The following is a 19982-nucleotide window of genomic DNA, read 5'->3' as shown; positions in this document are numbered from 1 at the left end:
GCAATAGACCACACTGTGCGTCTCAAACAAGCAGCTGAATTGTCTCTGAACACGCTTAATGAGCTTGATGACAAAATAGTCTGGACAACAACCCAGAGTCTGGAGACGGATGGTGAAAAAAAAAAAGCTTGACGCCCTCACGTACGCAAGTTCACGAGCAAATGACAAGATGGATTAAGAAGTGGAGAGAGAGAGAGAGAGAGAGAGAGAGAGAGAGAGAGAGATGAGAGGAGAATACAGAGAGAGCAAGACAAAAATGTCTGGTGGAAAAAAGTTCCAGCCAGATGTAAGCAAGATAGGAAAAAGAGAGGAGTTGTTGAAGCAGCTTTACAGAGGTCAGATTCTTACCTGGTAGACAAACTCTGGTGATTGGAGGCTGAGTCGGTGCTACAGGAGACCTCCTGCAAGACAGACAAAATGGACAAAATAAAGACATTAATGGACAGTCTTCATCTTTAAAGATTTATTCTCCCCAAATAAACGATCACATTTTCTCACACTTTAGGTTTGGTTATGGGTGAAAGGAAATAATCAACATTTGGGTAATGTTGTTATTTGAATTACAGACGGGGATAACGTGAACATTGATTTACTTAAGTTGGGATATTTTTTGTGGTATTTTTATTGTAACAGAGCCTTAAAGTACATGTTCAGATTTTCTCCATTTAATCCTGTTGCATCTCATTGTAAGTGTTTATTGTTCGCATGTATTTCCATTAGGGTCAACTCAAGTGATATAATCATTTAAAAATGAAATTCACTTGTAACCAAAGTGACTATTTTACATTTTAATGAGACAAATTTCTGTGACAGCCGGATGATGGACGGCTGAATGTGTGTTGATTAATCTCCTTTATTGGTCATCTGTAAGATCTTGTTTGAATATGAAGTTTGATTTGTGTGTGTTAAAGCATGTTGGCCTATATGTGAGTGTAAAAGTGTCTGGGCTGAATGTAGGTCACACCTGCTGCTGCTATTCAGTACATCAGTACAGCAGACTCAGGGTTAATACAGCATGTAGGAGAAGAGAGAGCAGCTTTAGAAACACACACACACACACACACACGCTCACACACACACACGCTCACACCTGTAAGCCCTTACAGAGAAGAATAGAACTGAAGCTGGCCTTCATACATGTTTTCAAAGGGAGGTGTGATGCTGTAAGCGTCTGCGTCTGTAAAGCATTGTGTTGTTTTAATTAGAATAATGAAGCTGAAAGCATAGTTCAGTTTATTCATTACCTTATCAAGATACAAAAATATGAATACGCTACTTCGAAAAAGCCTTGTTGTGGTCTCTTTTATACATTTCTTTTTCATTTTAAAACATTCTTAATATTTTGGTTTCTATTAATTGATGCTATAAAGCAGGTAAATCTAAAACGTCCGTTATAGCTTAGGGAAAACGTACAAAGCTTTCTTTATTCTATATTTTCTGACCTTGTCTAGACCTTTGGAATCATAAATCATGTCCAAAATGAATCAGTCGATCTTGCTGCACTGCAGGACTGGGACCAGCTTTCTTATCAAATGCACTATATGAGGAGCAGCACCATATTAAACTTGTGTTTTCTGTGAGGAGTATTTTTGTCATGATTTGAATTTTATGAATCTACTGCATTATGTGTATCATCATAAAGTACCTTCAGATGAACATGCAGCAAAAAGTGCTTCACAGAATAAAAAAACAGTATATATGTTAAGATCAATAAAACATTTAAATAGAAAATTAAACATGATAAAAGGTTAAATTTAAGCTTGTAAGCCAGTAGCAAACAAAAACATGATAAAAGCTCAGACTCAGGTTTAAACATTACTACATAAAGAAACCCAGTTTCTATTTTCTTTTTTTTTGCTGGACCACTTTAGGTGCTCATCTGTGATTGGTGGAAACAGCTGTAGTGAGTCTCACACAACAATCAGTTTAAAGCCCAATGCTTCCACCTTGTGGTCAAATTAAGCAACTGCAGACTTAATGCACATGACGGTCATTAGAGGAATTTAACTTTTTTTTGTGATTTTAAAATATGCAATTAAGCCTTTTAATTATTTAGGAGGAGTTTGATTTTGTTTCAGTTCCACAAGATTTACTGAAAAACTTTCTCACTGTTTTAAAATAAATTCTGCACTCAATCAAAATAGTGAATCCCAAGAGCGAGCGAGAGAGATAGAGAGAGAGAGAGAGAGAGAGAGAGAGAGAGAGAGAGAGAGAGAGAGCGAGAGAGAGAGAGAGAGAGAGTAGATGGACTATAAGAAGATTTATGAAAAAAGGTTCCCATGATTATAATAAAAAATATAACTCATGTTTTATTATTAGCCGGCTCCTCCTAGAGTCCACGAGAAGTATTTTCCCAAAGATGTCAAAGAAGGTAACTGAAACTATTTGACCGAAAACTAAGTAAAAGAAAATAGTGTAAAGGCTTGTCTTTGATTCACAAACACTTACTTGCTTGAGGCACACTGGACATTTGTCAGGACAGTGAAGTTATTCCTCACACTACGAAGGCTTGCAAGAACCTAGAAAGGCAGAAGAAATCATCATAAGAATTGTTTTCATCACACTTATTTAATATTTTAATTCAGTTTTTTCACATTAAAATTACAAATCTGTAACCATGTAGAAGTTATTAAAAATGTAAGGTGATATCTGACTCCTTTTGAGAAAGACGTTTACCTGAGCAAAAGGCGTTACGATCAGGTCATCTCCATGTCTGCAATGAAACACAGATAAAAAAGAGAGGTGGTTACAGACATCATCATGTTGTATAAAGCTCATAAGCAGAGTGGTTTCTTCCACCATGACCTGGTCAGCCTCATTACTGTCATTAACTCAAATGAAGAGTAGTACAGGAGGACGGTCATCCATCACAAACGAGACAGAATGGGATGTAACCCCGTAGAGGACTCATCAGTAAATGTGTCCTACTTGTATGTTGAGAAGGTGCAAAGTGCTAAAATGACTTTAAAGGCTTCAGATTATTGTCATGTTGTGTAATATCTGAAGTCAAACGTAACACTGCCGCGGCCCGCTTTAAAATACAAAATTACTCCGGGGCCCGTTATAATGTTTTCTTTTTATGACTACATCTATAACTTTCAGTTAGAGTAAATTATTGGACATTACAACATGATGTTATGGCAATATAGACACCAAGGTTTAGTAAACATTATGTCCATGAATAGTCATGACACGCCTTACTAATCACTTAAAGAGTTGACTCATGGTAAATTATCATTATTGTGATATTTCTTTTATATTTTAAATTGATGGAGGGCTTTTTGCAGCCCACCTGCAGTACCCACACCGCCCACCAGGGGGCCCACACTTTGGGAAGCACTGATACAGACTGTTTTATATATTCCCCTCACTTTAGAGTACCTCTCATGAGATCTGAATGTGTGTGTGTGTGTGTGTGTGTGTGTGTGTGTGTGTGTGTGTGTGTGTGTGTGTGTGTGTGTGTGTGTGTGTGTGTGTGTGTGTGTATTTCTTTGTGTGCCTGCTGAGCGAGTTTTGTCCTTACAATTCCGAGGCGATGGAGGAGTTTCTTGACATGGACTTGGGAGAGAGATCATAGTCGCTGTCCGAGCGGTACAGGAAGGACTCCCGCCGCTGGTTGTGACCCGGGAAGTTAGTGTGGAGGACCAGACCGGAGCCGGGGGAAGCCTGGGGGTCCAGGGGGCTGCAGCTGGCAGACGGGCCATTCTCCACATCGAAACTGGAAAACAAATAGACACACATATATATGATGACTTCAGTCTTCCATTGACGCTCCAGTGGAGAGTGATAAGACACAGAACATACATGTTGTTCAGATCTGAGGAGGTTAATCTCATAAATCCTGTTTCCATACGTAGACTAAAACACGTGTTGACAATTCTATTTTAGGACTGCTCTATTTGTAACTTCTAACCTCCATCAGTAAGAGGAGTAGAGGAACTCCAAATCTTCAGTCCCAAGATCTTTTCTTACTGTGTGTTCCAAAGGTCAGAGCTGAACTGGGGTAAAAGGCGTTTGAGTTTGCTGCTCCCATGACTTAGAAACAAATGACAAATAGAGCTGAAAGTAAAAGATCCGCCCTCACTGGATGCTTAAAAGATGATTTGAAATGACTCGGGCAGGTAGATCTGGCTGTAAATGTTGTGCCTTATATTCTTTTGATTATGGTCGACTTTTACAAATATTTGCTGTTTTCCATGTAATTTTACATCTTTTAATGTATAGGCCTGTATGTTGCATTACATTTGTATACCGTACAATTCTATTAATAGCCCAAATGACCCTGACTTTATTTGGGACAGGCTTCAATACGAGACAAGGCATAGAATCATATTCTAACAAATCTCAGCACAGCAAAGAGGGGGAAGACCATGAGGTTTTAAAATTACACCAGAAAGAATATTTAAATGTGTTCAAAATGAAGATATCAATTAATCAGATTAACTAAATCAATAATTAGATCTTGCTTTCATAACGCTGTGAAAAGCCTGCTTCATGGCCCGCACACATTCAAGCTTTTTTGTCAGATGTTGTTCATTTTTAATTTTTCTGTTGTGTTGCTTTTTCTCGTTAAATTTGATCCACAAACTATTTCAACACTAAATACATCTGGGCCTCTGATTGAGATCTGCTTTTATTCGTCTAGACCTGCGGCAACACCAGGTTAGTAAAAGGGTGTGGGCCTTCAATTGGGATGGGCTTTAATTTTGTAGTTTTATACTCAATTCAAATTCAAATAACTTTATTTATCCGTTAGGAACTTCATTTGTGTAAAAAGAGCATCAGTGCGCATACAGAAACACACACATACAAGTGGCTCTATTAAAAGCATGATAAATAGGCTATAAATAATTGTTATAGGAGGTTAAAAGAGTGGTGTTAAATAATAAGAAATAAGAAATAGATCATTTGTTCATGAGCCTGATGGATGTGGGAGCAAAGCTTGACATGGCTCGATTAGTCCGGAAAGTGAGAGATCTGTATCTGTGGCCTGAGGGGAGACATTATATGGCTTGTCATTGTTTGTTAGTCAACTGTTTTGCTGCCTGTCGTTGTCACAACACTCCTGGAAATTAGATTTTTCATCTCAACTAGTTATCTCCTGCATCGGAGAGGGCTAATTAAAAATAAGAAGACATTGTAGTGTTTTTCCTCTGTTGTGTTTGAGGAAATTCCCTGAATTGTACTGAATTTTAACTCCTATTCTCATCTCCAAAGGAATCCTCCAAACAGCATTAACTCTCTCTCCTTCTGATAACACTTCATTTTCATTATGGACGATTCTGTGGACCTGATGAGGTTTTTAATAAATGAGGATAACGAAAGACGAAGAGGTGAATTTACCAAAATCCCCCTCAGATCTGCGCTGCACCATTAAATACAGGAAGCACACACACACACACACACACGTATGAATGGAGCTGACATGACCAGGCGAGAAAGGGCAGAGTGACACGCTAGAGTGCACAGTGTTCATTCACTGATGAAGATGAGGGGGGGAGGGGGAGGGGGAGGAGGAGGAGGAGGAGGAGGAGGAGGAGGAGGAGGAGGAGGAGGAGTGATGCATCCTCATGTTTCTTCTTTACACCAAACTTGAAGTATTTGCAGTCGTGTGCTCGCGCCCTCATGGCCGTCACTTCCTCCTCGTGTGATGTAAACACACGCCTGCAGAGCGGCCACTGGTTACACTACAAACTTTAAAAGTGCCTCCCCACCAAAAAAATGTGTTTGTCTTTTAGTTTCTTCATTTTGATGTTTGACCTTTATTGAGCAGAATGACATGCGAGCTGAGTTTGATGTTACAAACCTGTTTTCACATTCATCAGCAGTAAAATGTTTTGTTTGTGCTGTTGAAAGATCACAAAGAGTTTACCATATAATCTTTTTGATCATTTAATTCATATGTCATATAGTCATTACGACTTTTGTTTATTTTGGCTTTTATATTTCCTGTCAACTCTACACACACCTGCGGTGCCTATGCACGTGTGCGGTCAGGATAAGTGTGCCATACATTGAGCGAAACCACATAAGAGCTCGTGGATGTATAGCGTTTCTACGAATCTGCCTGGTTCACGGTCTTCAAGCTAAAACCACATTAGTATCACCTGTGTCACCTTTATGCTTTGACATTAAAACCACATATGAACTTGGTATCAACTGTGGCTGCATAACGTTTCTGCAAATATGCACTGTTGAAGTTTTACAGAAAACCAAAGGAAACGCTGATCGGTCTCTGAGACCAAGATCTTTTAAAACCTCAAGTGTCTACACTCTCGGGTTTAAACTTTTGTATTTGTATTTTTCTTTTACTTTTTACATTTTTACTTTTACTGTTTTGCATTTGGAATATCTTTTGAAATATTTTAATACATTTTCTGAACATTTTTGAAACCATTTTCTAACTGAAGTCATTCACACCAGAGACCAGAGTCTCTCTTAAGGACCCGCGTGAACCTTGGGATGTAAGCTTGAGCAGTCACACCACGGCACACTTCTACTGACTTTTACTACACACCTCATACACACCTAGCATCCGAGTGAGGAGAGTTGCAGTTAACCCCTCTTCGGGGGTGCGAGCTTCCGGGGGGTAATTTAGAGTCCTGAATCAAGGATTATACTTGAATCAAATTATTCTAGAAATGAATGTTAGGCAGATAATCCTAAAGCTATGTGGTTATATAAGTCCTCTCTTCTCCAAAGGGTGTTAGAAGAGTCATTTTACATAGCTCCAGGTACTAGGAAAGAGTAGACTAGCAGCTGGTAGGGAGCAAGCTCTCACATAGTTCTAGGAAAGAGGAGACTAGTTAACTAATGGGTGGTGAGCTTCCGTTAGCTATAGTAAAGTTATTCACCCCTTTATGCATGTCCAGGACACGCTACAGTGCTCACCTGGAATCTGAGGTTAAAATCTGATTTCAAGCACAACTGATGGACATCGCCACCACTGTGATGGGTCCTTTTTAATCACAAGAACATCCACATTTCAGTCTATTTTCATCTAGCTAATAACAGTATTCCGGTTTTTTTCCACAGGCTTTAATGTGCTTGATGTGTTTTTATGTATTTTATGGTTTTTTTAATACATTTTTTAAATTTTTTGTTTTGTTTTCAAATTTTTTAATTCTCTGTTTAGCACTTCATTAAACTTAGCTGTTGTCTTAAATGCACTGTATGAATGAGAGGATTGGAAATAGATGAACACTGAGACTGGACTTTTTTCTAACAATTTCCTTTTTTTTTTTTTTACACAAATGAATCTGGGCTGCTTAGTCTAAACACGCTGACATTATTAAAAAAATACAAATAAAAACACAACTAAAATGTATGCAGTATAAGTAGCTTGTGGCTAACGGGAGATTTGAAAATCGCTCTGCAGACGGGATAAAAACAGGAAATCAATCGGACATAAAAAAAAAAAAGAAAAAAGGAAAAAGAATGAGCACAAAATATGTGCATTCAGTGAGTCTGAGTGCATGTATGTGTGGGTTATACGTTCATTCACATGCATGCCTGCACTAAGCACCAGGCACTGAATGCTCGACTGCTCTGCCCTCAGGTGGATCTGCTGTGTGTTGTGATCACGTGTACGGACGACTAAATCTGGAAGCAGTGCAGCCGAGTCTACTCATCCACAACTCGCACATCTCACAACCGTCTCATCCATTTTCTCTAATCTGCTTCATTAAAGATAGAAAGCTTCACAATAAATGCCAGTAAAATTTAAAATAAATTCTCACATGGTCAAAAAGGAAATGTACCGGAATGCTATTTGTCCAAAAGGGACTTCAATTAAAAAAAAAAGCTAAGACCAACATTGTCGTGTCAGACATGCTCTCATACAAGGGAAAGAGACTTGTCAGATAAATTAGATATAAATTAAATAGAAAAAATTGTACGAGCTAGTTCTAACTCAAAATGACAAGCACACTGTCAGAGAGGAAAGACGAGGAGTCATATCAGAGTATGTTTGATAGCACATCCACACACAGTCGTATTGTGTTGAATGTTTGTGTAACCTTCGTCAAACGTGTTATACTTGTTCTAAATGTATTTCTGTGCATGTATAATGAGAGCTAAAACCGGAGTCAAATTTCCTGTGTGTGTACACAAAAAGGATGTGCGTGTTTAAACATCATCACCGTCGCTAGTCTGCACAGAAAAAAATTAATTGGTGGTTTAAACACATTTTAATATTTGCATGTGCTGGCTCTTGATGCTGGTCAAACTGCAACCCGCCACCAGGGTTTGTTCTGGGAGGCGGCCACAAAGTTTTCCAAGTACAGCACCTTGTGAATTTGTCAGGAAATGAGTCCCCTAAGAAGGTCCATAGTACCCAAACATGCCCAATAAAGCTGATGCTTCAAAGAAGGAGTGAAACAAAACTCTGAAAGAAAGTGAAACATCTCGTCTAAATATTCTGAGATAACCATATTTATTCCACCAACACTCCAAAAAGTAGATATACTGATTCATTTTTCACAAAAGTTGAATTTAGGCTTGAAACATGACTTATATGTTTGCCAAAATGGTTCAAGATGATCGGCTTTTTTATTGAGTATAAGCGAATGTTTAAAAAAAACAGGATTTGTTGTTTTCGTGGCTGCCATACAAAATACCAAAAGTTCTGTTAGACTCATTTTCATGTTTCATTTCTGTAAATTAAGGATGTAAAGATGAATCGTAAAATCATGATAAATCGATTCAAAGGTGTCAAGATTCACATCGGTACTCTGAAAAATGAATCACAATCATACGGTGAGCGTCAGCCGCTGTAGAGCAAGATTTTGAAATTGAGGACGCACCACCGTCTTTTAAATCGGAGGTGTGGAAGCATTTTGGCTTCCCCGAGACAGATAAAGAAAGAGGTGAGAAGACAACAGACGAGAATAAAACTGTGAAAATATTACAAGACAGAGAACTACACAAACAGCACAGCCAACATGATGCAGCATTTAATCAACACCACAATGAGAAGCTCCAATCACTTCCCCTTGTGAGAGAAAAAAAACATTAAAGGGCCAAACCACACTGACGAGCGGGTTTGAAGCCCCTAAAGGAATCTGTTCCAGTCATCATTTATCTACAGTCTCAATTTTGTAAAATAAATTGTGAGAGAATCGTATCGTGAGTTGAGTGAATCTTTACATCCCTACTGTAAATGTTCAATAATGTTTCATTAAAACTTGGTGTATACAGGAGCTGAATATAGAAGTATAAAAACAGACATTCTTTACACTTATTATTTCTTGAACAACAAAACCAGCAAACAATCAAAATCAGTTCTAATAGTTCAAAACTTCAAAGCGAAACCTGCAGAAATAAAGAAGACTCCATCTGCTGACATTTTAAGAACGACTTTCTCTGAACTGCCCCAAAACTGAAACATTTAAAGGAAGAATATGTGATTTTTTGATCCAGCAGATGTCGCCCTTGAGCACCAGCATGAACCCAAAACAGCTCACGCTGCATTGTTGTGTTAGCATGCTAATGCTAGCGATCTTTATTATGCTGGTATCTTCACACTGCATGTAAATTTACCTGAAATGAGCGTGATCTAGAAACACAGTTAAGCAGTGAGTACAGTATGTTATTCTTCTTTTCTCTAGTCCCTCAATTAAACAACTTTTATACACGAGGGGAGGAGTCAGCCGGCCGTCCTGGCGATGTAAACAAAGTGAAGATAGGACTCTGAAAACATCACAGACAGTGGGACTCGGGTGTTACACCCATTGTAGACAGTCATGACTCACAGAGTTATTTTCAGAGGATATACTTGATTTATACATTTAAGGAATGTTCATGTTAAACCAACATATTGGCACAGACAGATATATGTCTCTCTTGTGACTGTCTGTGTGACGGAGGCCAAAGTCTGGGTCTGCTTGGCTTGGGGCCCCAGGTGCCTCTGACTGCAGTTAGCAAAGTCCCAATAAGACCGTTAAACATACGGAAATATGCTTAAATATTTGTGATTGCTTGAGGGTTCATTCTTGACCTTTGAATTCAGTGATTACGTCAAAACTCTCTCTAATAGCTTCTGAACTTTCAACTGCATCTCTTTTTATAGCTGTGTTTGTTAGATGGAGACTGTGAGAAGCAGTAGATAAAATGTTAGAAAATGTTGACAAATGGCAAATCAGTGGCAGGTATTCCAAATATGTCAATGTGTTTCTCTGATGGTCTTCTTGGTCTGCTTCGTAACCAGTTAAGAACTCCTCACAGGAGGCTTTAAGAGACAACAACTAACCGATGAGCTGTTGCAGCTCTGATCATATTTACTCGATAATCAATAACATTCAATCATATCAAGTTTGTTTTTATTAAGTTTCTGTAAATCATACTATGTTAAACCAGATGCATCACGTATTTCAGGCTGCAGGATGAGAAGAACGAAGACAATTTGCTACATCCAGATTGACAGACTACAAACAAAAGGTTAAGTAGAAACAGTCAAAGTGGAAAAACAACGTGTGAACGGGGATTTACAAGACTCAAAGAGTCATCAGAGTTAATGACGCACACTTGTACAGGGTGGCATGACGTCCGCTGTACAACTTCCAAAGAACCACACAGCACACTGGGAACTATCGGGAGCCATATTTGCAGCGAATCATGATCATGATGGTACTATTTGGATGGTCAGCGATGGTTTTGGTGTTGTGTTTCACTAAAGCAATAAGGAAGTGCTCCCTCTGACCCTCAAATCATTTGCTAGGATGACACCAAATTCCTTTCCCATGATCCCTCTTGCTTCTGTCTGACTGACAAGCAGACTCGCTGAGTGATAGACCTGCATGAAAGGATGATCGACTTCATGACAGATATGCTTTCTAAAATCTTCCCACCATTAGCTTTCTGCAGTAGCTACAATTTCAACGTGTAAATAATTTAAAGGAGACTACACACAAACAGAAACACCCAATAATATTTTTCACAATACAACCAACCACATGTTTCACAGTATTGTTATTTAAATCAACGCAATTCAAGTCATTATCTGGAGACATGTATATTCTGTTGTTGTCTTCTTGGCATTTATTTCTTAAAAGTTGTCATTTATGGTTGATTCTCTGAAACTGTTTGGGTTTGATAGAAAGGTTTACAACATAACTGGAGGTTTTACAAATTAAGTCTGAGCTTAGGGATTGACTGGTTGCTATATGTGTTGGTAAGAATATTTAAAATTGTTAGGACAGATAAAATCATTAAAAATGAAAACCATTACTAAGAACTGGCTAAAGACTGACACACCAAACCACCGACAATGGCTGTCAATCATAAACTATATCATTGTGATGGAAAAAATAACCTACAAGTTAAAAATGAAGGAAGATCAGTTCGGCAAAGGCTGGGGAAATGGTTAACATATAAAACAAAACAGGGACATAAGCATCATACACAACATATTATGTGTAGAAAAATGTAATCCTCATCCAACCAACTGGCTCAAGTATCTGTGACACTTGTATTTGTTTTTTCTGTTTTTTGTTTTTCATGCCATATGTTTAATATCTGTCAAGATATTAATGTTGTTAATGTTGTTTAATGTTAAAAGTAAAATAAAAAAAAACTTTTCAGTTGAACATAAAAGCTTCACTCATTAAATCTAAGCTGACCTGAATGTGATCTGGTAGCCTTGAGAGTCTTTTAATGTTTGAAAGTAAAACTGAACGCTTGAGATTGGAACATGACCTCTGACCTCGTTTGTTGTAACCTCACATATAGTAAGAACAGCTGTTTTCTTCAGAAGGCGGACAAAGTTGAGATAAGTGTTTTTAGTCATGGTGAATTTGTTTCCATGATGAACTAAACCAATTACCTGACCCAATGATGTGGAAGTTTTCCCAGAGACAATTGTGCAATCACCACCTACAGTTGATTTCAGTAAGTAAATATGTCACAGAAACGGCAGAGATGGTGACGTGATTGCTCTTTAAAAGGGTAAAAGTGAAGAATTAGATCATAAGGTACTGTTCATGACCTTATATACATATAGTGACTGTACTAAAAACTGACGGTAGTTTGGACTAAAGAAAACATTGAAGGTAAGATGTGTGATCTATGACTGACCGTCTTGTATCCAAACAAAACAGCAAAAAAAAACAATAACAAGGAGTTACTTAAAAAAACATTGAGTGACTGAGAGTGAAGATCCCAAAGAAGCTGGAAATGTCTGTGACACAGGTTTTTTTTTTTCCTGGGAAATGACTCCACTTCCAGGCTCAAGACAATGGTTTTGTGTCAGGTTTACAGAAGTCACACGGTATAGCTCGAGACTCGTTTACTGGCAGAGCGGGTACAGCTCAGCATCCTGCATGTTGAGTCATGTGATAGCTGGTGTGTGTGGATCCACAGAAATATTTCACACCTCATGAAAGCTAAGGTGACTTCCATGAGGCCAAAAAAAATCTGTTCTCTATTACATGGGACGAAAACAGATAACGAATTCTCAAATTTAAGGCACCGAAGTAAACCTTTTTACTTAAAGTCCCCAAGAAACAGTTTCCCACACAAAGGTATCGTCTTTGTGTGAGAAACACTGGAGATTAAATATTCTCAAACAGGTTGTTGGTATAAAGTTGTCATTTTTATTGTGCTGCACTTTTTTTGATTTGGGCAAATGTCAGAGTTGTGTTAGTTTAAGTGCCAGTTCTAGCACTAGCCCTGAGTAGTCCTACAGTGTGGCTGCCAACAGTCAATAATAAATAACCTCCTGCGGAAAATGTGTGTTGAAATAGGCCTACAGTGTATTTTAACCATAATGGTGGTACTTGGAGAGACAAATATTTTCGGAGGTGGTACGCATTCTAAGAAGTTTGAGACCCACTGGGCTAGAATTAATCACAAAATAGGAGGCGGGACATAACGTTTGGATGAATCTGATTGGATTGTTAGCTTGGACAAAGCTTTTTAATTGGTTGAAAGTTTGTGAACACCCTTTAGTGCGGGATGAGTCACCAGACATTTGAAAATTGTTTAACAAAAAGAGCAAATACGAGTATTTTGATGTAAAAAAACAACAACTGGTGCTTCATTGAAATATATTTGCCAGATAATGGCAGAAAGATGAACATTTAACACGGGAGCGCTGGATTCAAACTGAGGAAATGCATTTTTCAATTCACAGGGACTTTAAACAAAGAACTCATCACACCACATGCCGTGCTTGCAATGAAAAAATAATAATGCTATTTTGACAAATCAAGATAATCAAGCTGTTATCATAAGAAAACTAAGGATGTTGTCATTATTCCAGATGATGTTTCCCAGCGATCAGATGTGCCACATAACATCATGTATTAAATGGCTTGACCGCTCAAAATGAAGCAGATGTTTATTTTCATTTTTCTTATAACCTTTGTGTAATCAGGGAAAAACAAACACTTCTTCTCATGTTTCATTAAATCGTTATCCTGGGGGAAAGAGATTTCTTCTCTCAAAATGAAGAAATAATTAACCAAGAGATTAATTATCCAAGAGATCTACCAAGATTAAAAAGGAGAGATTATAATCATGGGTGCTCCTAGCTTCTATACAAAATTAAAGTGAATTAAGTAGATATACAAAACAATCTGATGACTGATGAACAGAACTTGAAGCAGCACTCTGTTTGATGGCTAAACATAAGAGAAGAAGATCAATGAACCACTTCAATGACTCCATGAGTCACAAACTTTGACAGCATCAATCATTTCCCACAAGTATGCATTACTGTTTTCACGTCTGGGTTTGATACATATCTTCTTCATTTCCTGTTTTTTTGTCTATTTGCTCGTGTTTTCTGAAGCAGCAGTGTTAATTAATGGGAAGTTCACAAATCACTATAGTGACTTTTTTATTTTAATGAATATTCAAAAAGAAGATGCAACATGAATATAGTCACCTTGTTTTTTTAAAAATTATAATCCATGTTTCTGTATTATTACTTTATCATTTGTAGTTTTAGTAGTAATGGATGTGTGCTGCTGCCCTCTTGGCCGGGTCAACCTTGTGAAAAGAGATCCTGATCTCAATGGGTTATTTACCTGGTTAAATAAAGGTTAAATAAAAAAATAAAAATCACATTTAATGGTAAATGGGCTTGAGCTTGAATAGCACTTTTACACCGCAGGTCACACCTACAACATTCACACACTGATGACAGAGGTTGATATGTGAAGTGACCATCAGAAGTAATTAATCCCATTCAAACCCCGTTAGCATAGCAGTGGGCGCAAATTGGGGTTAAGTGTCTTGCCCAAGGACACGCCGAACATGTAGCTGCAGGAGCTGGGGATCGAACCCGACCCGACCTTCTGGTAGAAAGACGACGACTCTACCAACTGAGCCACAGCCGGCCAAAATTAAACATTTCAGTAAACATATATATGTATACAGAAGATAAGATTATTGTGAATATATGGTAATTTACGGGGCCACATTGTAAACAAAAATGTGTTGAAAAATGTAAAGATTACCTTAAAAAACTGCATATTTATTTCTGTTATTACACTGAAGGAATGGCAAGTAACTACAAATAACTGTAAGTTTACACTGAAAACTTTTACCATGTAGGCAGAGTAGTTTTATGACCTGCAAAACACAAAGTCAGTGTTTTACTGGGTTTGATTTTTCAACTCTTAGCCCTTACATTTTCCTCTGTGACTACCACTCACTGCTCACCTGAGTTAGCTTTAATACAAAAGAACAGCTACATCTCCAAACACAACTTCAAAGCTAATTTTTCCACACAAGGAATAAGAAACTTTTTTCTGTCCTTACGAGAGAGCAGCAGTGTGTCACAACCAGAGAGGTAGCATTCTTATACTTTGAATTAAACCTTTCCTTCCTGCATGCTATGGCGAGGGGAAACAGTGATCATTTGTCTGTCGGGTTGTGCAAACAGAGGTGCCATGGTTACACCTCCTGTTTGTCCTTGTGTAAGACGACCTTTAAATATTATTTCTTCAACACACAAGGTGTCACTTGTTCTGGTGTTAAGTGGGAAATTCTTCTGAAATGTCAAAGATAAAAACATCGGTTACAGTCCATAATATTTTTTTTTTTAAGTGTAAAAAAGGCTTGGGACTAAAAAGAGAGACATGATGACGAAGTTGGGACAAACTCTGGATTCTAAAGCGACCTATTTGTCTAACCAGCCAGCTCGCTGAAATGTGCCAGAGCTCTGAAATGCCCCAGAAGGAAGATGAGCTGACAGAGACGGAGCAAAAATAGCATCTGATTTTTAAGCTCCAAACAGTCCCAAGTAAGATTTCCCTACATGAACCTACAGCACAAGTATCTAATAATAGCTTAATTACCTGAACTAGTCCGAACATGCACATGCTGGAAGAAGCATCTCCCAAGCTGGAGCAAATTCCGATGTACAGTACAGTTATAGTACAGTGTTTTGTATTTTCTATGTATTGTCCACTACTGTTTCAGTGGGAGTCGACAGTAGACAGAAAAACAGTCAAAATTGGTTTAATGCAATCTGATGTCTTGAAATTACGGCACCCATGCATAGTCATTCAACAACGATTCATCTTATTTCTGCTTTAACTACTTTTAACTACAGCTAGCCATCCGCTCTTAAATCTTTCCATTATCGCTATCGAAGACGCTAGTTCGACTGTAAAAAAAGAAGAAAGGCTGGAAGTCTTTTATGACTAACCACTAGCAGCACCAGAAACCCAGAAAGTTCTGCACTCCTCCCAGAGGCTGTATTGTTGTCAAGAAACAGCCAGTGGGTTCGTTGATCGGGGTTTGTCGGTCCACTCAACCACAGTCCTAATTATGCAAGTGTCTGCATAACACTTAGCCTTAGTATAATCGAAAAAAGATGTACCCCATGTACAGTTTGTAAGACTCAAGCCATTCACACCAAGACTGTTTTTTTGTACCAGGCTGTAAACATGGGCTTCTTAAAGGCTTTATATGTGATTTTTTGATCCAGCAGATGTCGCCCTTGAGCACCCACTTGCACTGCATTGTTGTGTTAGCATGCTAATGCTAGCGATCTTTATTCTGCTGGTATCTTCACACTGCATGTAAATTTACCTGAAATGAGCGTGATCTAGAAACACAGTTAAGCAGTGAGTACAGTATGTTATTCTTCTTTTCTCTAGTCCCTCAATTAAACAACTTTTATACACGAGGGGAGGAGTCAGCCGGCCGTCCGGGCGATGTAAACAAAGTGAAGATAGGACTCTGAAAACTCTGAAAACATCACAGACAGTGGGACTCGGGTGTTACACCCATTGTAGACAGTCATGACTCACAGAGTTATTTTCAGAGGATAAACTTGATTTATATTATATTTAAGAGTGAAAAATCACATATTAAGCCTTTAACATGGAGCCTAATGGTTTTTTTTGGCTTTTGGAACCAGCCACAAGTGGACACTTGAGGAACTGCACCATTTTGCACGAGTGCATTGGCTAAATTTTTCGACACTAAAGGTTACTGCTTGAATGATACAATAGAAAACAAAACTGTTACTGTAGCGTGGGTTTGATGTATAGTTCAGCAGTATCTATAGCACTGTCACAATACTACCCAGATATTTGGTATTTAAGTACTACAGCCTTGATGTTATGTTTTAATTCAATCACATTATTCACTGTGAGAAGGACTGGTTCAATGAAGATGTTTTTAATTTACTCAATCAAATTTTTTCCCTGTAGATCGAAAATCACAACAAATTAAAATGTACACAAATACAGGAGTAAACTGTTCTCTATTCAGATTTGATCTTCGATTTCCATGCTCCCCAACATCACGAGAAACCTTCTGAAAAGAACTGAGTGTTTGAGAGTCATGGATTCCTCCGCAGTATTTTTAATCTCTCTTCGGATTTGACGTTACATTTTTTAGAGGCTGTAATCCAAGAAGATGAAACAAATTAAAATAGCAAAAGAACAAATCTTGGCTGACAATGTTTATATGATCTTCCCATTGCCCTAAAATAGTCAGATGCATCGCTTTTGACAGCAATTTGGAAATCTGTATCCTTAACTAAGGAATCTGTTCTGCTGTCCTCAAAAACACTTGAACCTTTAAAATAATACACATTCCTCCAAACCCAGGCAAATATGAAGCAGAAATAAAGGTCATATGGCCTTTTCTAATCTGCTACAAACGACAAAAAGAGAACTTGAAACCAACCAGATACAGCACTTATTAATAGAAATTAGGCCACTAACGTAATCAGGGCTTGTGCCAAATCATTATACATGCTCATTTAAGAAGAAAGACAACCAGCAGATGCTCCTGTTTACAAATCATTTACAGTCTAAATACACAGCCATATGACGCACCATTTAAGGAAACAAGAAGCAGAACTGGACCGAAAGTGTGATTGTGGGGGGAACAGGGGATGGGCGGCTTTGTGTTTGTGGTTGTGTGTCAGTGAGTGTATAAGGTGAGAGCTTGTATAGCAAAGGGTGACAGAGTGATGAATAACTGAAGCTTACTTTTAAGAGACTTTGGGTGAAAAATTAAGAAAAGAGACATTTAAATGAATGTTGCCTGACAGAAACATTCCTGGGTTGAGTTATAAATAAACTTTGCATGCCTTGAGTTCTAATATGCTTTGGATTTGTCGACCCTTTCTTTGTGACCTGAGCAATAGACCATTGTGGTGTTTGTACATAAAAAAAAGTGTTGACGTGTTTTGTGGGCGGAGCCAAACTGATGGCTAGAGATCTTTATTATGCTGGTATCTTCACACTGCATGTAAATTTACCTGAAATGAGCGTGATCTAGAAACACAGTTAAGCAGTGAGTACAGTATGTTATTCTTCTTTTCTCTAGTCCCTCAATTAAACAACTTTTATACACGAGGGGAGGAGTCAGCCGGCCGTCCCGGCGATGTAAACAAAGTGAAGATAGGACTCTGAAAACTCTGAAAACATCACAGACAGTGGGACTCGGGTGTTACACCCATTGTAGACAGTCATGACTCACAGAGTTATTTTCAGAGGATATACTTGATTTATATTATATTTAAGAGTGAAAAATCACATATAAAGACTTTAAGTAAAGGATTGGACTACTCCCATCACTCAGTATAACTCATTTTGGTTTCCACACTTTGCATCGTCATCTTAACCCTTCCAATGCTGCTACCGGCCGTCATCCCCTGAGTCACCTCAATCTTGATCCTTGTGATCCTCCCAGGCATCAGAGTAATCGCTTGTTATCATCCTCGTCATTATCTCCATTCAAATAATCACCATTATCATCATCACCATCAAAAATCCACTTCACATCCGCAACGGCTAATTCCAACTCTGGAGAGTCACTCACAAATCAAAAGCCCAAGGCTACAAAACCAGGGCATGACTTATGAGTCCTTCGCCACAGTTCTCTGTGTGTCCATCTCCATGACAACATATTATACTGTCAAGAGAGTGCACACTGCCAATAAAATACTGTTGAACCACCAACTCTACAACACAGCATGGCACCCCACCCATGGGCAAGCATGTACAAAAACTCTGTCAGTCAAAGTCCTGCGAAGTAACTGGGTCACCAAAGTGAAAAGAAATACAGGTTCAAACACTGACACACACACACACGCACGCACGCACGCACACACACACGGTAATGTAACTAGTGAGCAGCCTCAGGATCAGTTTGGCTAAGTTTGATTCTACAAAGTGTTGGACTGCAGTAACAACCACATACAGGATATTTTGACGCGGTTTAGGGTTCTTTTTTCTACAGCTGTAATTTAACTCCTCGTTGGTGTTGCGTTTGTTGTGATCAATTAAAATCATGTTACACACAAAGTAGCTCTTTTCATTTGGCTTAAAGGCTTTACATGTGATTTTTTTGATCCAGCAGATGTCGCCCTTGAGCACCAGCATGAAACCAAAACAACTCGCGGTGCATTGTTGTGTTAGCATGCTAATGCTAGCGATCTTTATTATGCTGGTATCTTCACACTGCATGTAAATTTACCTGAAATGAGCGTGATCTAGAAACACAGTTAAGCAGTGAGTACAGTATGTTATTCTTCTTTTCTCTAGTCCCTCAATTAAACAACTTTTATACACGAGGGGAGGAGTCAGCCGGCCGTCCGGGCGATGTAAACAAAGTGAAGATAGGACTCTGAAAACTCTGAAAGCATCACAGACAGTGGGACTCGGGTGTTACACCCATTGTAGACAGTCATGACTCACAGAGTTATTTTCAGAGGAGATACTTGATTTCTACATTGTGTGAAAAATCACATATGAAGACTTTAAAAGTCTCTCTATATTGTTCCATTTTGACAGAAGCTGTGATTGACGTTAAATGTGCTTCAATTTCCGCTTTGTTGCCGACCCAAAAAAATATAACATACAAAAAATATTTTGGGATAATCCAACGGTGTACAGTAGCTTGTCCTCTAAAAGTCCTTGCTTATGATTGTGTCTGTTAGAGATGATCAGAAAACAAAAAATGGATCCAGCACCCAGGATAACTCCTCTGTGAGGACACAAAGAAGCTGTAGTCTTTGTTGTTGTGCCATAGGAATCCGGGTCACTGTCCAAATATTTGGTTAATCCCATCTCTCCGGGAGATTATCTGTCCTGGATGAACATGTGAGAAACCCTCCCTGTCTTATATAGGCTAATTCCTGCCCAACCACACACCATACAGGGGAAGCTGAAGGTGAGTAAATAGAATGCAGGCAAACAAAAGCACATGCATTAACGAGGTAAACACAAGTGTGAGGAAGCAGCCATGGGAGCTATTATACCGCAGGCTGCTCACGTGGACCCCGTCTACCTGGCTAATGATACAATAATGCAGCACACACAGTACACCATCTGTGTACTTCTGCTTTCTACAGTATAGTCCTGTACTTTCCACAGGAAACCCTCGGTCACAGAGGTTGAACCCACCCACCCTGAGGTGGACGAACAACATCTCCAGACCTCCACAACACTATGACTAAAAAATTGTAGTAAGAGATATTTTTTGTATAAAAAAAATGAAGGAGAAGGTTT

The 19982-nt window shown here is 38.6% G+C and overlaps 1 protein-coding gene across 3 annotated transcripts in view; it reads right to left on the bottom strand.

Moving 5' to 3' along the window:
* Positions 1 to 19982, bottom strand: part of pde4ba (phosphodiesterase 4B, cAMP-specific a) — a 193066-nt gene that overhangs the window by 56831 nt on the left and 116253 nt on the right. For all 3 annotated transcript variants that reach the window (XM_065955588.1, XM_020655122.3, XM_020655123.3), the window contains 4 exons: positions 3524 to 3718; positions 2677 to 2713; positions 2449 to 2519; positions 349 to 401 (listed from right to left, as the gene is read on the bottom strand). In XM_065955588.1, coding sequence (XP_065811660.1) covers positions 349 to 401; positions 2449 to 2519; positions 2677 to 2713; positions 3524 to 3718 — 356 coding nt within the window. The remainder of the gene's footprint in view (positions 1 to 348; positions 402 to 2448; positions 2520 to 2676; positions 2714 to 3523; positions 3719 to 19982) is intronic.

The sequence above is a fragment of the Labrus bergylta genome, chromosome 6 (genome assembly GCF_963930695.1).
Source record: "Labrus bergylta chromosome 6, fLabBer1.1, whole genome shotgun sequence".
In the NCBI taxonomy this organism is placed as follows: domain Eukaryota; kingdom Metazoa; phylum Chordata; class Actinopteri; order Labriformes; family Labridae; genus Labrus; species Labrus bergylta.
Note: the sequence above shows the minus strand (reverse complement) of the source record. Positions and strands in the feature narration are given on the sequence as shown.